This window comes from Bombyx mori, chromosome 23 (assembly GCF_030269925.1).
Source record: "Bombyx mori chromosome 23, ASM3026992v2".
Classification (NCBI taxonomy): Eukaryota; Metazoa; Arthropoda; class Insecta; order Lepidoptera; family Bombycidae; genus Bombyx; species Bombyx mori.
In genome coordinates, this window is record NC_085129.1 from 17,148,304 (window position 1) to 17,164,218 (window position 15,915).

General features: G+C 38.6%; 2 protein-coding genes across 3 annotated transcripts in view; one reads left to right on the plus strand and one right to left on the minus strand.

Moving 5' to 3' along the window:
• LOC110385999 (repetitive organellar protein) overlaps positions 1-15,915 on the plus strand; it is a 45,845-nt gene that overhangs the window by 17,477 nt on the left and 12,453 nt on the right. The window lies entirely within an intron of this gene.
• Positions 1,547-14,857, minus strand: LOC101739142 (uncharacterized). Of its 2 annotated transcripts, XM_062675329.1 has the most exons (8): positions 14,772-14,857; positions 12,057-12,218; positions 11,421-11,549; positions 9,548-9,709; positions 7,558-7,737; positions 6,426-6,599; positions 5,761-5,836; positions 1,547-4,409 (listed from the first exon to the last, which is right to left on the minus strand). In XM_062675329.1, the coding sequence occupies exons 2-8, from the start codon at positions 12,187-12,189 to the stop codon at positions 1,613-1,615; spliced, it is 3,651 nt and encodes a 1,216-aa protein (XP_062531313.1). In that variant the 5' UTR covers positions 12,190-12,218; positions 14,772-14,857; the 3' UTR covers positions 1,547-1,612. The 2 variants fall into 2 exon arrangements, with proteins under 2 accessions (XP_062531313.1, XP_037875479.1); XM_038019551.2 differs by lacking the exon at positions 14,772-14,857 and having other exon boundaries at positions 12,057-12,432.

The window sequence follows — 15,915 nt, forward strand, 5'->3', positions numbered from 1 at the left end:
GTTGAATCGTCACTCTGATGTCATAAATGACCGACAGTGGCTTTTGTTGTTGCGGTCAAAACTAGGATGACTTAAATTGCGGTTAGCTTACTTTACGAAGCAATATGCAATGATAACACAAAATTGCTTGTGGTCTAGACGATAACGATGAAGTACGGAATACTTTATGTGAATTTTTGTGGGCTTTGAAAGATTTCGAGTGGGGATTGCATTGAGTAGGAACCATTCACAGTCCCTTTCCCACAAACCGAATTTCGGTAATTAAATGAAGCCATGGCTTATTCGTATCAAGGAATATGCTGACTAGTGTCATAATTATAGAGTAACAGGGCTAGCAATACGCCATCGGTCCCCCAGCCCGGTGGAAACCCCTATCCGAGGGTAACACATAGAATCCTCTTAGCGTGAAATGAAAACCCTAGTCACAAAAATGCCAGACCTGAAGATACTGTTAGTTCCTCTTTGACGCTCCCCCCAAAAATTAGTGCCTATATTCAGGATTGGAGCACAGGGCGTCTTTTAAGCTACGAGGACTTCAAACCTTAAGTTAAGGGACAAGGTCGTTGGCAGTTCGAGTCGTGACTAAGCAACCAAATGTTCGCCATTTAAAACAAAACCACTTAGCAGCTCTCTGACGACATGTACAGGAAATATGGCGAGGAAATACCAGTTTCAAACGTTTCCTCGAATGAGTAAATTATGGAATGTCTCATGATATTGTGACGGCCGCGCTTACTTGCCGAGAGAGCCATCTCTCGTTCGATTACGGTATTAGTTCATAGCTCAATATCACCATATAGTGGAAAGTAGTAATGAATTTAACAAACAATCTATACTATAATAATAATAATAATAATAATATTATAAAGAGAAAAGATTTGTTTGTTTGTTTGTTTCGAATAGGCTCCGAAACTACTGGACCGATTTGAAAAATTCTTTTTCCATTAGAAGCCGACATTGTCCCTGATGAACATAGGCTACTTTTTAAATTTTTTAAAAAAATTTTTTTTTCGGTTTCATGTGTATTTTAATGTTTCCGAAGCGAAGCGAGGGCGGGTCGCTAGTAGAAAAATAAATAGGATTAATGTATCCGGAAAAATCACACAGAATCCTTTATACGAAGATAAGAAGCTTAACTAAAACAGTGGACGTTCTCAAATATGCTCAAAGATTGAAATTTAAGTAGCACGCTGGCCACGTAGCACGACTCGGGGATGGGAGATAGACATCTAAAGTAACTGCATGGGACGGTCCACAGGGCAAGCGGCGTGTCGGTAGACCCGCGTTGGGAGGACGACATTAGAAAAGTTGCTGGACCACACTGGATTTATGTCGCCAGAGACAAAACAAAATGGAAATCTGTGGAGGAGGCCTTTATCTGAGAGGGGTTCATACATATAACATAATTACACAAAAAAAAGTAATTGTATGGGATATAGGGCTTTTTTTTAAATAATGTATCCAGTAATAATTCAGGGTAACTTTGAGCTTTGTGTGGGAGTCAACGTGTCTTCCCACTAGTGTTTCATTAATTAAAATTACAATGTAGGTAAAATATCATTTTTTAATTGAACGCCATTTTAATTACAGAGTTAGTTATTCGAGAACGTCATTACGAAACGTTAGTCGCATTAAGCAAAATAGGAAACTTTGTTGTTTTCTGCTCGGAAACTTTATACTTCATACCATCATTTTCTAGATCGTCTATAAAGAATTTGGTTTGGTTTATTTGTCTCTTGACGCTGTTATTGCCAGTGTTTTTAGCGTTGACTTCTCTGCCATTACAGAAGACGGTTTGCCTTCCATTAATGGTGTTAGTGTGTATGTGACCATGGTAAAGGACATTTGCCACATTATTTTGAGCTTTATTGGATGCGAAGTAAGGCTGTTGGTAGGCATAAACGAATGGTAGGACATGACTGTTATTGGTCACTTCGATCTTCGGTAATTCTCTAGTAAATAATTCGGGAGCTCTCTGGAACTCTTCCAATTCATATCGTCTAGGGTTGACGTCTGTTCGCAATACTTTGGGCAGGTTTTCGAATTTATCCAATACTTTTTCTAGGAACGTCTGTAATAAACCTGTGTTTCTATCGATCTTCTTAATAATTTCCCCTGTCAAAAAATCGCTGTTCCCTTTCTTTGGAGCGTTGCTTATTTTGATGGCCTGCGTTGTAGATGTTACAGTAGTTGTCGCTTCCGACGTCACAAGACTTTTCTCCTCCTGCAATTTAACCAGAGACGCTGCCATTAGCTTCGCGAACTCGTCTTTGCGCACTCTCATTGTTTTCCGAGAATCAAAAGGTAATGTTAAATCAATGAAATCATCTTTAGTTCCTTCTTCTTTTACGCCTTTGAAGCTACTTCTCGATGCATCATTTTGAACGGAATGTTGATCTTCGAAAGAGTTGTTTTTTGTATTGTTTATCGCAATAACTTTGGAGATTTCCGTCACGTTAACCAACGATGAAAATAAGAGGCCGTTCTTGTGAAAGCTTTTATTGATGCTAGTGTGGATTTCTTTGAATCCAGGGTTGAGATCTGTCGCGTTTTTCGGCATTATCTTAACGCTAACTTTGTAATTCTGCTTATCCGTGTCTTGGGTATTCAAATTAACATTATGCACTGGTTTTGTAGTAGCATCACTTTCTCTATCAGATCTCCGACTAAAGAATTTGTTTATGAACGGATTGACAATAATGTCTTTTCTCTCCTTAGATTTGTTGTTGTCTTCAAGAAAAATGTGGGGGTATTTAGACATTAAGGCGTTCTGTCTTGATATCCCTTCGAATAGCTTAACGTAGGGATTCGAAGATGCTTCGTATGCGAGTGGAGTCAGTAGATCATAATGCTCTTGAATTAGCTGGTCGTTGTTACGTCTCTCCGAATCTCTTATCAGTGCTCTGTCAGCGAAAAGATTCTCATCGGAAACCACAAATATATTTTCATCCGAATATCTAGAAGAAGCGAATGGATCGCCAGCTATGACTCTTATTTTGCTGACATCTCTCTTATTCCTTTTCTTGTTAATGTAAATCTTTTTTTTATTAGATCTTGTATTCAAAAATCTGCTCAGTTTGACTTTATTTTTTAGATTAGATATTTTTTTAACGTTCACCGATCGCTTCCTTCTATCGAATAATCTGGACAGGCCGAATATCTGAGCTGGATTCAAATTTCTCTCGAAAATACTTTCGTCCAAGAGCCGAGGTTTTTGTTTTGTCTCTTTAACCTCTCTGTTGCCCTGGTTGTAAACGTCGTGATACGTATTAAACTGCAAGAAGTTTGGCTCAAAAATCACTTTGTATTCGTTTGAATGATGATCGCTTTTTAAAGTTTTACTCTTGACAGATCTACGTTGTATAGCGTGGTCTTTTACCTCCTCTTCCAAATGCCCTTCATCATTTTTTTCTTGTGGGTCACCTTCGCTTTCGTGATAGCTTTCCAACATGCTCTCCATACCCGTGAAAACCTTCATAGTTTCGGGATCTGGTGCTTCATCAACATACTGGTTAAAACCAACGGCCAGGCCGCTTCCGTCTAATTCTTGGATTATGAACTTGAGTTTGCCGACATCAAAGAAGGAACCGACAAATTCGGCGCTAGATCCTGTCGTTAGAGGCTTCTGCAATCTTTGCGGGATCCCGTTAAAGTTTAATACCTTATTATAATCTATTTCGACTTCGTTTAACTCTGCCGAATTTATAGCTTTGGATCCGGTTAAAAATCTCGGGCCTGTATATTTATTTTTCCATGATTCGCCCGATCTGTCGTGAATGTACGGAGATTCCTCATTATTCGGGATAGCTTTATTAAGCGGATCCAGTTTTCTGTGCACAGCCTTCTTAGGGTCCGGTTTACTACGCGTCACTTTGTTTTTGTGTACCAAAGGATTTTGGACGCGCTTTTTAACGTTCAAATGTTTCGATTTTTTCTTTTCATTGTCATCCGAATCTATCGAGTTCGAATGTATCGCCATCTGTATTCTTTTTATCAAGTCTTTAATCAATTTCCGTTTCCGCTTGCCTTTAACGTCATTGCTATTTAAATCAGTTTCTATTTCGACGTATAAGTCGTTGTTGCTGTCGTCCATTGACGAATGATTACTCGGTTTACTTTTGGAATTGTCGGTGTACCTAATTCTGATGCTTCTTTTCGATCTTCTGTTGTTATTGAGTGTAATTTTATCGTCTTTGTTTCTTAATCGCTCCTCTAAATATTCATTCAAAAGCCTAGCCATGTTCACGTCTTTTGATTTCACGTCAAACTCGCGTAATCTCAGATGTTCGTTTATCGGATTAGCCGTTGTCCGCTCTTTGCTGTCATTGTTGCTGTCAGAGTTAATGAATCGAACCGATTTTCCGTTATAAATCATTTTAACTGATCCTTTGATGTTTTCTCTGGAATTTCTGTAAGAGTGAAAAAAACAGGGATGAATATATTCCTTTAATTTTGTTGTCTTTTAAATACCAATATTGTTTTTATTATTTGAAATGGATTAAGATTAAAAATATCGCGCGCATACATATATGTAACTAGCTTTTTCCCGTGACTCCGTCTGCGTGGAATAGTTACTTGGGCATAACGCTAAATTTTACCCCCCCACTACATTTACGTAGAAAGTGATAATATTTTTGAATTATAGAAGGTTAAGGAGCTATTTAAGCCCCTATTTTGAAACATTCTGCACCCCTGTCTCGTTAGGCAGGGATTCTAAGCCCGGGCAGAGGGGATTGCGCCGAGGCCCGATCTGTGCCCCCGTAAGGGGACACGAAGACCCAACTCAACGACGAACAAAACAGTCGACTGCTCGAACAAAGCGGACCTCTGATGGCACCAGCGTCTCTCCGTCATATTATAATATTTTATAACGGTGTTCGGCATCAAAGGTATCATCAATAAGAGAATTAAGCTTCACACCTAAAGACCACGGAATAATATTGACCTAACAATTTATTGTTGTAGCCTTCGCGGCCTAAAGGATAAGACGGACGTTGCGTTCATATCAAGCGATGCGACTGTACCGGTGTTCGAATCCCGCGGGCAGTCACCAATTTTTCTATTTCACTAATACCTTCCACAATAAAGAAATAAAGTTGTTTCATAAATGCGTAATTACTGAAAGCGTCTTTTCTATGTATTTTTATTGTTTAGATGTGTGGACGAGCTCACAGCCCACCTGGTGTTAAGTGGCTACTGGAGCCCATAGAGATCTACAGCGTAAATGCCGTTATCCACCTTGAGATATGAGTTTTAAGGTACAACGGCTGCCCCATCCTTCAAATCGAAACGCATTACTGCTTCACGGCAGAAATAGGCGGAGTGGTGGTACCTACCCGTGCGGACTCACAAGAGGTCCTACCACCAGTAATTACGCAAATTATAATTTTGCAGGTTTGATTTTCATTACACGATATTATTCCTTCACCGTGGAAGTCAATAGTGAAGATATCTTAAGTATGTATTTCATTAGAAACATTGGTACCCGCCTGCGAGATTCGAACACCGTTGCAACGCTACATACCAATCGTATCGGACATCTTATTATCCTTTAGGCCACGACGACTTCAAAAGCGTCTTGTCAGCCTGCACGGATTGGCACTACCACTCGGCCTATTTCTGTCACGAAGCAGTAACGCGTTGCGAGGTGGATGACAGCATTTCCGAGGTTGTTGTCTGTGGTCTCCTAAAAACACTCGACACCGGGTGGCCCGTGAGCTCATGCATCCCTCAAAAAAAAAAAAGAAACAATACACTTACGCATCGCTGTGATTCTTCAATTTATTGTTTCCTAAGGACGTTATGTCTATAACTGTCTTTATCAGCATCTTGGGGTCTGAAAGCGAGTATAATGGTAAATAGACCTGCTTTAATAAAAACAGACTTCAAATAGAAAAAAAAAGATATTCCAAAACAAATTAATATACACTAAAAACAATAATCATCGAAATCAGTTAGCGTGATATTGATGAGTTATTGTTTGATATTATTATATATAATATCACAAGACGTTCTTTGTTGATATTTTGTTATGAAAATACTCGTCACTAAAACAGCGCTGGGTAAAACTGGTCACCAAAAAACTAACATCCACCCACGACCACTCCGCCAATTTTAATCATAGTCATCCTAAAGAATATTAATCGAAAAGAAAATTGAATCATTCTAGAAATTCCTAAACCACATTTGAGGACCTAAGTGTATAACTTTTATCCCGTACTTTTTATAGGTCGAGACATCGCCTAAAATAGACAAAGACAAAAGCACTGAGAGCCTCGCAGTGGGATTGATCAAAGAAGACCATTAAACATGGATCTATAGAAGTACACTTCGACCACATATCTGAAGGTGGAGACGACCTGATGTCTATGAGCTCTGGTAACTGGTGTAAATAACATTAAGTAGTTCTTATTGAAGCTTATAACCTTTCTCAGTTTTACGTCTACCGTCAAACTCCAGTTGATCAGATACGTCCTTCTTCAAATCTTTACAGTTCATCATTTCATTTAGGAGTTCTTTCTCTTCATACCTTGAAATGTCTTGTACAGGCGACACATTAAAATTATCATTCGGGTTACGCGATTTTGTGCCGTCTCTCTCTGTAACAAAAATCTTTTTTGTATTCTTCTCCTTCGAATTTCGCAGGTCGGCTATCCAATTAAAAACAGTTTCAAGGTTTAATGTCTCTTTTCTTATTATGACATTAATAGTTGGATGTGCAAATTTGTTTTTGCTACTTATTCGCTGGTAGCCTAGGGGGCTAGTCCAGCTACGCCCGTACGGGTAAGTGAGCTCACGGGCTCAACCTGAGAGAATTTGCTAACACTAGCTAAGAACAGTGCTTCGCAGAATCTACCACCGGATCGGAAACGCGACCCACTGAGAAAATCTGGCGAGAAACTCAGTGGGCTGTGTCTGTGGGTTAATTTACTCGCCGAGCCCTTCGTCGCAAGTGACGGGTTCGGCGAGGACGGTGACCAGTGCTTGAGGTACCTAAAGCACTGTTAATGGATCGGGAGGATCCGTAGTAACGTGCTTAGGGCCTGCCTTCATATCATCTCTGCAACCCTTTTACAGTCGACACGACAAGTCTACAATTATCGAGAACATTCCCGACAGTACTAGTCGTTTTGATATGTGTTTCCGTTATTTGATAATAGATGGCGTTACACTTCTCGAGCGTTCTCGATATTACTAGTTCTTTTGATATTCGTTTCTGCTGTTCGACGACAGATACCATTATATTTATTTGTATGAGCTTTCAAAAATACTGAAATTTATAGTTTAAGCGATCGTTAATAAATTTATTGGTGGTTGGACCTCTTGTGAGTCCGCGCGGGTGGGTACCACCACTCTGCCTATTTCTGCCGTGAAGCAGTAATGTGTTTCGGTTCGAAGGGTGGGGCAGCCGTTGTAACTATACTGAGACCTTAGAACTCATGTCTCAAGGTGGGTGGCGCATTTACGTTACAGATGTCTATGGGCTCCAGTAACCACTTAACACCAGGTGAACTGTGAGCTCGTCCACCCACTTAGCAATAAAAAAAAAAAAATTACCATAAACGCCGACTCGTGCCATTTTACTCATCACGTCACGTATTTCCTGAAACACTTCATTCAGATCCTTGTGCTTCAGAAACCCGTTCAGTAGGACATTATGTACGGCTAAGTGTAGCATATTCTCTTTGTCAAACTCAAATTTGTTTTGAATCTCGACCCGTTCCTTTCGTTGATTTTCTGAAAGAATATTTATCTATTAACAACTAGCTGACCCGACAGACTTCGTAGCGCTTCAACCGATAAATTTTAATAAAAGACCTAAACTTTTGTATAAAATAAACTTAAAACAAACAAAAGGAATCCGTCCGACGGGGGACACATCAAAGGAAAAACAAAATTGTTATTTTTATTTAATTCCGAGCATTTTCTTATTTATCTACCTTTTAAACCTTCTCTGTACTTCCACAAATAATTCAAGACCAAAATTAGCCAAATTGGTCCAGCCGTTCTCGAGTTTTAGTGAGACTAACGAACAGCAATTCATTTTTTTATACAACTAGTCAGGTCATAAGTATTGTCACACAGTAAAAACTTTTCTTTTAGAATGCTGGCCACAAAAAAGTTTATTGAATTCGAATTTCGAATTGTTCATGAAAATAAAAATGTATACTTTTAGAATTTTACTCATTTTTAAATATGGAGTGGACGCTTAAAGAAGACCGTGTTGCAGTTATTGCGTTGCATCGTTGCGGTTACGCGCCAATTCAAATTTTTAACATACTGAAAAATTTGAATATAACCAAAAGATTCGTTTATCGTACCATCAAACGATACAATGAGGACTCTAATGTAGATGACAGGTCAAGAAGTTGTCGCCCTCGGTCTGTTAGGACTCCAGCAGTGATAAAAGCTGTGAAGGCGCGAATTCAAAGAAATCCCAAACGTAAGCAGAAACTGTTGGCCCTTCAGATGGGGTTAAGCAGAACCACGGTGAAAAGGGTGTTAAATGAAGACTTAGGGCTTCGGGCATATCGAAGAAAAACAGGACATCGTTTGAATGCTCGTCTAATGGACCTGAGACTGAAGAGATGCCGCGCTTTGTTGAAGCGGTACGCGGGAAAAAAATATCGGGAAATTCTTTTTTCGGACCAAAAAATTTTTACCGTAGAAGAGAGCTACAACAAACAAAATGATAAGGTGTACGCACACAGTAGTGAAGAAGCGAGCAACCGTATTCCGCGTGTCCAACGAGGTCATTTTCCATCCTCGCTCATGGTATGGTTGGGAGTTTCTTATTGGGGCTTAACAGAGGTACATTTTTGTGAGAAAGGTGTAAAAACGAATGCAGTTGTGTATCAAAATAGAGTCCTGACGAACCTTGTGGAACCTGTTTCTCATACCATGCTCAATAACAGGCACTGGGTATGCCAACAAGATTCGGCGCCAGCTCATGCTGCGATAGACGACTGGCCGCGCAGATTGAAGGCCTGTATTCAAAATCACGGAGGTCATTTTGAATAAACTTTAGTGTCATAAGAATCTATGTTTTGTTAAGTTCATTTTGGTATATGAATGGTTACATAATGAATAAACTTGTTTCAATTATTTTACATTAAACATGTGACAGAATTTATGACCTGACTAGGTATATATATATATAGATAAATTATGATAAGATATCAGATATAAGATATAAAATAAGATTATCAGAGAGGGCTCAACGGTAGGCAGGGGATTGGCTCTGCCCCTGGCATTGCTGATGTTAATGGGCGACGGTATCAGCTAAACGTCAGATGGGCCCTACGCTTGTCGCTACAAGGGCAATAAAAATCTTCCAAATAGATTAATTGTTATTCGAATTTTGACATTTGATTGTTTTGTTTTTTATTGCCCTTGTAGGCAATCGAGCATACGGCCCATCTGATGGTGAGTGGTTACCGTCGTCTGTGGACTTCAGCAATGCCAGGGGCAGAGCCAGGCCGCTGCCTACCGCTAAATATTCAAAATTGTGACGTGATTTGACTTGATTTGATTTGTTTCGGGTTACCTCTAATTGTCTCAATAGCTTCGGTTTCATTGACTCTCTCTTTAGTACGTTCAGTAACATCTTCAGGGTCTAATTCGTTCAACAAAGCCGCCAATCTTCTTGTAATAACGTCTTTTATTTTAGGATTCCTTATTTGAAATCGTAGATTTTCCGTTTCTGAAACTGGCAGGTGATAAATTCAAGCATTATAGTTTTAAATGTCACTAGTAGATCCGAATCGGTAAATGATCTTGTTTCTAGCATTGCTGATGTCCGCGGAAAGTAGTAACATCATCCATCAGTGTGCTCAGTGCGAGTTTTTTAACGTTTGCGATAGCGTAAAAGTTAAGTCAAATTTGTATGGAGTTAGAACGTTTGTCTACGTTTGCCGCTAGGGGCGCTGTTCCAACTGCATAGAAATTTGACTTAACTTTTACGCTATCGCAAACATTAAAAAACTCGCACTAAGCATATAGATCGATGCGCAGGAGATGAGTCGCTTTATATCTTTACCATGTTTTTACAGCAACTATTGGAGGTTTCTGTATAATTTTTTAAACGTAGAAGAAGAAATTTGTTTTTATTTTTAGATTATTTATTTATTTATTTAATATCTTTTGTACACACAGCTGTTAGAAAAAACACGACAATAAGGATACAGAGTACAAGGGTACTACTTATTTCATGTTGAAATCTCTTTCAGTAGGCCCACAAAAGGAAAGAAGAATTAGGAACACAAACCTAGTGCATACAGTAAACATTACATATAATAATATATACATATTACAAGATACAAAACAATATATATACATACAAATACAAAGACACACACCTATACTTACTTTATATTATAATACATTATACAAATATATATACTTTAGTTACTATTTTAGTTTGAACCTCATAAAGAATTAGCAGTTTCTATTTTCTGTAACTAATCGTCACGACGCGTCATCTGTGGCTCTCAAAGAGATAGTCAATGGGAAACATTTCAGTGAAATGAATGTAATTATTGTGTTCAACAGACCGAAATACATAAAAATCCTAGTATTCTATTTTATATTTAATTTTATTTTATTTATTAAGCACACAATGTACATTACAAACTAAAAAAACACAAAAAATAACAAGAAGTAAAAAAAAAACTGGCTTGCAATATAATCCATATGCGCAATATTAACTTTCAATATTCAAATTGACTTCAAATATGTTGTTTCAGGCCGATTACATTTTCTAGTCAAAGAGATAAGTTTTTGAAGTATACACTTCCCGCGACCGGATCAGAGTTCATCCATATTATCTGGAAACGCTGTATTTATCGATAGTGCGTTTCCAGATATCTTTTCTGCCACGTACCATCCGGCTTTGGAATGAGCCACGGTGTTAGCTGGGTGCTATGACATGTCCGACCTAAACACGTCATTACGGATCCTCCCGATCCACTAACGGTGCTTTTAGGTACCTCAAGCACCAGTCACCGTCCTCGTCGAACCCGTCGCTTGCGACGAAGGGGTCGACGAGTAAACTAATCCACAGACACAGCCCACTGAGTTTCTCGCCGGATCTTCTCAGTGGGTCGCGTTTCTGACCCGGTGGTAGATTCCGCGAAGCACTGCTCTCTCTTGTTAGGGCCAGTGTTAGCAACACTTCCGATTTGAGCCCCGAGAGCTCACCTACATACACGCTAGGGTAACGCTATGCTAATAGACTCTCAAAGCTATTAAAAAAAAACATGGCCGTCTTCATACGAGGTTTGCGGAGAGTATTGCTCAATGGTAGGCAGGGGCTTGGCTCTGCCCCTGGCTTTGATGACGTCCATAAGCGACGGTAACCACTTACCATCAGGTGGGCCGTATGCTCATCTGCCTACAAGGGCAATTAAAAAAGATCTCACCTAGAGACCTCTTGGTTCTGTCGATATCATCATACATATTGTAGTCTATATCTTCAACAGGACTGGTCGTGGTAGAGATTGACTTAGTATCATCGTAATCCTGAACAATACTGCTGATTCTTTCATTTTCTGAAAATAATTGAAAATTTCACATGTTTGACGGAACTTAATTGCACCTTTAGAGTTATTACTGGTGGTAAGACCTCTTGTGAGTCCGCACGGGTACGTACCACCACCCTGCCTATTTCTGCCGTGAAGCAGTAATGCGTTTCGGTTTGAAGTTCGGTTCGGTTTAAAGAGACGTAACAAACAAAATGTGTTTTTTGGAAAACATCGAGTAAAGTTTTAGTAAAAAAAGAGAGATTATTGAAAAGTATATTCGTACAAATCGTAGTATTTTTATCTTAATTTATTTTTTAACTTATTTTTTATGTACTATGGTCTATACTAATAAAGTGAAGAAAAAAAACACAATTTTTGAAGTGATAACTTCTTAATAAATTGTATTCAAAGCTGAGGCCTTAGTCATAAACTATTATGGCAGTTCCATCCTTGAAAACGAAACCCAAGACTGGTTCGTCTCAAGATGATACCTACCTACCCATGATTGCTTATAACGCCTTACCAAAAACTGACCTTTTTTCCTTACCACCAGTCCGTCGATATCGACGAAGACATTTGTCAAAATGACAACAAACGTCAAAGTCAACAGCAACAAACTCACGCAGAGCACCCTGTAGAATAAGCTGTCTTGGTCGCATCGTGCCATCGGTGTTATATACAGGAGGATGTTTTTGTCTAAAATCGAATAGTTTTAATGAATTATGTGGGTGCGTGAAGCCATGGAATCCGTGTTTGATTCCAGGAGTGTTAGCCTTAGATAAATATTACATTTACGTCCGTCTGGTATAGTGGTAAGTGACATGGTCACTACACAAGGGGGTCGCGGGTTCGAATCCCGCTAAGGGAAGATATTTGTACGATAAATATAAAAATGTCCTTTCCAAGGTTATGGATGTATATTAAATATATCGACGCTTGTAAGGCAAACGTGACTAAGCGACAATAACTGCTTTGTACATAAATGATAGGCAATAACCATATTCGATGCGCAAAACAAATATATTTCTAGGTCTATTAAAATTATTTCAATCCTATAACTATTAGCTAGATTCTACTACAGCTAGATTCGTTAAAATAAATTTTGTTTTCAGGTATTTCAACTTTAAATTAGTCTATTTAGAGTTCACGCATTGTCGCTTAGTCACGTTTGCCTTTCAAGCGTCGATATGTATGTGTATAATAAAAATCTTACATTTATTTCCGTTATCTGGTACCTGTAACACAAGTTCTTTACGAACTTAGTACGGGACCAGTTAACGTGGCGTAATTGTTAGTAAATATTTATTTATTATTTATTTATTTATTTATTATTTATGTGTTACGCATGCATAGCATACGAATCGAGAACATTCGAAGCGATATTTCTTAGTAGTTATTTGTAGATTTGTAATTACTTTTTATCACATTCTTGTGAATGTGGTCAAAACTAATTGGTTGTCTGTAAAGTTGATTTACGGACAATAGCTTTATTTTCTTTTATTGCTTAGATGGGTGGACGGACGAGCTCACAGCCCACATGGTGTTAAGTGGTTACTGGAGCCCATAGACATCTACAACGTAAATGCGCCACCCACCTTGAGATACAAGTTCTAAGGCCTCAGTATAGTTACAACGGCTGCCCCACCCTTCAAACCCAAACGCATTACTGCTTCACGGCAGAAATAGACAGGGTGGCGGTACCTACCCCTGCAGACTCACAAGAGGCCCTATCACCAGTAGATATAAGTAGTATAAGTGTTAACCTCAATAGCAGAATTATTCGAACTGCTAGCTCTGACGTTACGCGAGAAGAGAGATAAATGTGTCACAAGCCAACGCTTGGGCCGATCGTGCCATAGACCTATATAGTAGGGACACGACATATTGTTCTATACGTACAATTACTTATATAAATAGCACCCATTTTGAAGGCACACACATAAACATATATCTATCTCGTTCTTACTCAGCACTTTAACTCGCAGGAAAACAATATAACAGTATTTCAATGCGTACATAAAATGAAACATGAATATACGTAAATGTCTCCGTCTCCGTCTAATGAGGCCGAAAATCCGCCATGTTTAGCGCGCCAAATGTCATTGTCACGTCAGTTCGGCCGTCTGTTTTGGGTTGTACATTATTTATTGACTTTGATATCGATTTAATATGATTGCTTATATAAAATTTCTAATTTTATCATGCTTAAAACATACAAAAATAATAATTAAAACATATTTTATAGGATCTCAAGAAGGTCGATGCCCCAAAACTATTATCTATATATATTTAAATTCATTATGGAGCCCTCATCCGAAACATAGATTATACACTTAATAATATAATTGAATCCGAAATATCGGACACCATTTTTCGGTCCGAATCTATTCATCATGACACTAATCATAAATACCTCTTAAAAATATGTCATCAAAACATATTTAGACATTCTGTTTAGATATTTCGGGAAAAAGGCTACCGACAAAATCTCTTCGGAACTATTTAAATAAAATAGTTTTATTCCGCAGTGAGTAAAACACTATTGTAAATTCGTTAAATATTTATTAATTAAGTGATTTTAGAGAGGAAGTCACAAGGAATGACGTTTGTAATTTCATTAACGAATAAATGTTCTGTAGGTGTTTTTTTTTATCAGGCGGTCCCTTGATAAGTTTAAAATTTGAATCACTCTCAAGTAATATTTCACATAATATCTAAATCACATCATCTTTGCACATAACAATATACTTAATTCCTATTAAAGTATAAATTCTACAAATATATTCATACTCAACAATATTTAAAATAAAATAAGCCAAGAACGTTTATCGATAAAACCTACGAACATTAAAATCTTCTGGGCAGCACTAAAACCGCCATGTTTTGTGGCCAGATGACGTCACAGTGGCACGAATTTTTGTTGACGTTTCATTTCCATAAGTTTCCTACTTCAGTGGATCGTGCCTATCTATGGCTCGTTCCGCGCTCTCGCTCGCACGCTCGAGCTCAGACGGAACGTGACGCTTTTTCGTGCGTGCAGCCGATGTTCATCGATTTTTAAGACGTTGTCAAGAGTGATATTACCCAAAATGCAAGTTACGACGTTTGCGCTTTCTCGCGTCGATATGTACCCGGTGTATTTATTATTAAGACATGACGACTCGTCATTTAATAGAATTATATTATTTAATAATTAATTAACAAACTATATCAAGCTTCGTTAAATTAAAATTGAAGTAACACGCTCACCTCAGCCAGTCTCTAAATCGTGATAAAACTCGAAAAAAATCCATAGTTTCTAAACAACGCTTCTTTTTGGAAGCACTCAAAAAAAACTCTGTCGAAAAATAAAAATAGCAAAACGGATAAAAAACAACATTTTAAAAACAACATTTTTATCGACACGACGCCCAACGTAAACAATTAGTGATGCGAATCGCTTGAACTGTAATTATCGATACAATACAGTTTTTTTATTAGGAACTCACCAGTCGATATTATGTGTAATTTTCATGAATATAAATTTTTAAGTCGTCTAGGCCTAAAGGATAAGACGTCCGGTGCAATCTTATCTAGCGATGTAACGGTGTTCGAACCCCGCAGGCGGGTACCAATTTTTCTAATGAAAAATGTACTTAACAAATGTTCACGATGGACTTCCATAGTGAAGGAATAACATCGTGTAATAAAAATCAAACCCGCAAAATTATAATTTGCGTAATCACTGGTGGTAGGACCTGCTGTGAGTCCGCACGGGTAGGTATCACCACCTTGCCTATTTCTGCTGGAAAGCAGTAATGCGTTTCGGTTTGAAGGGTGGGGCAGCCGTTGTAACTATACTGAGACCTTAGAACTTATATCTCAAGGTGGGTGGCGCATTTACGTTGTAGATGTCTATGGGCTCCGGTAGCCACTTAGCACCAGGTGGGCTGTGAGCTCGTCCACCCATCTAAGCAATAAATAAAAAAATTAATAAGGCCCCATGCGCTGGACTGATCAAGTGAAAATCCTTACCAAAACCCCACTTAACGAGTCGTGCGCCAAGCCTCAGTTCGCGAGTTACGGAGAGCAGCAGTTAAGGCTATAACGAACCAGGATTCCACATGACCACGACTGCTCTGCCAAGACTATGATGACCATCAACATATATGAAGGCGACATACAATAGCTGCCCGCTGAGTTTTCTACAATGGTTACTGGAGCCCATAGACATCTACAACGTAAAAGCCGCCATTCAGCTTGAGATATGAGTTCTAAGGTCTCAGTATAGTTACAACTTGATTTTCTCAGGTGCTCGCAAAACCATTTGGAGCCATACTCGCGACGCAGCAGTGCTTGAGCTTTCAGACCTCTTTCAAAAGCACTCAGGCAGTCTCTAAGCCTTCTCTTCTTT

Coding starts and splice junctions, on each gene's coding strand:
- LOC101739142 (XM_062675329.1), bottom strand. CDS start 12,189: ATGGCACGATGCGACCAAGACAGCTTATTCTACAGGGTGCTCTGCGTG. Junction 11,550..12,056: donor ACTGGTGGTAAGGAAAAAAG/GTCAGTTTTTGG, acceptor AATTATTTTCAG/AAAATGAAAGAATCAGCAGT. Junction 6,600..7,557: donor GGCACGAGTCGGCGTTTATG/GTAATTTTTTTT, acceptor TTTTTGTTACAG/AGAGAGACGGCACAAAATCG.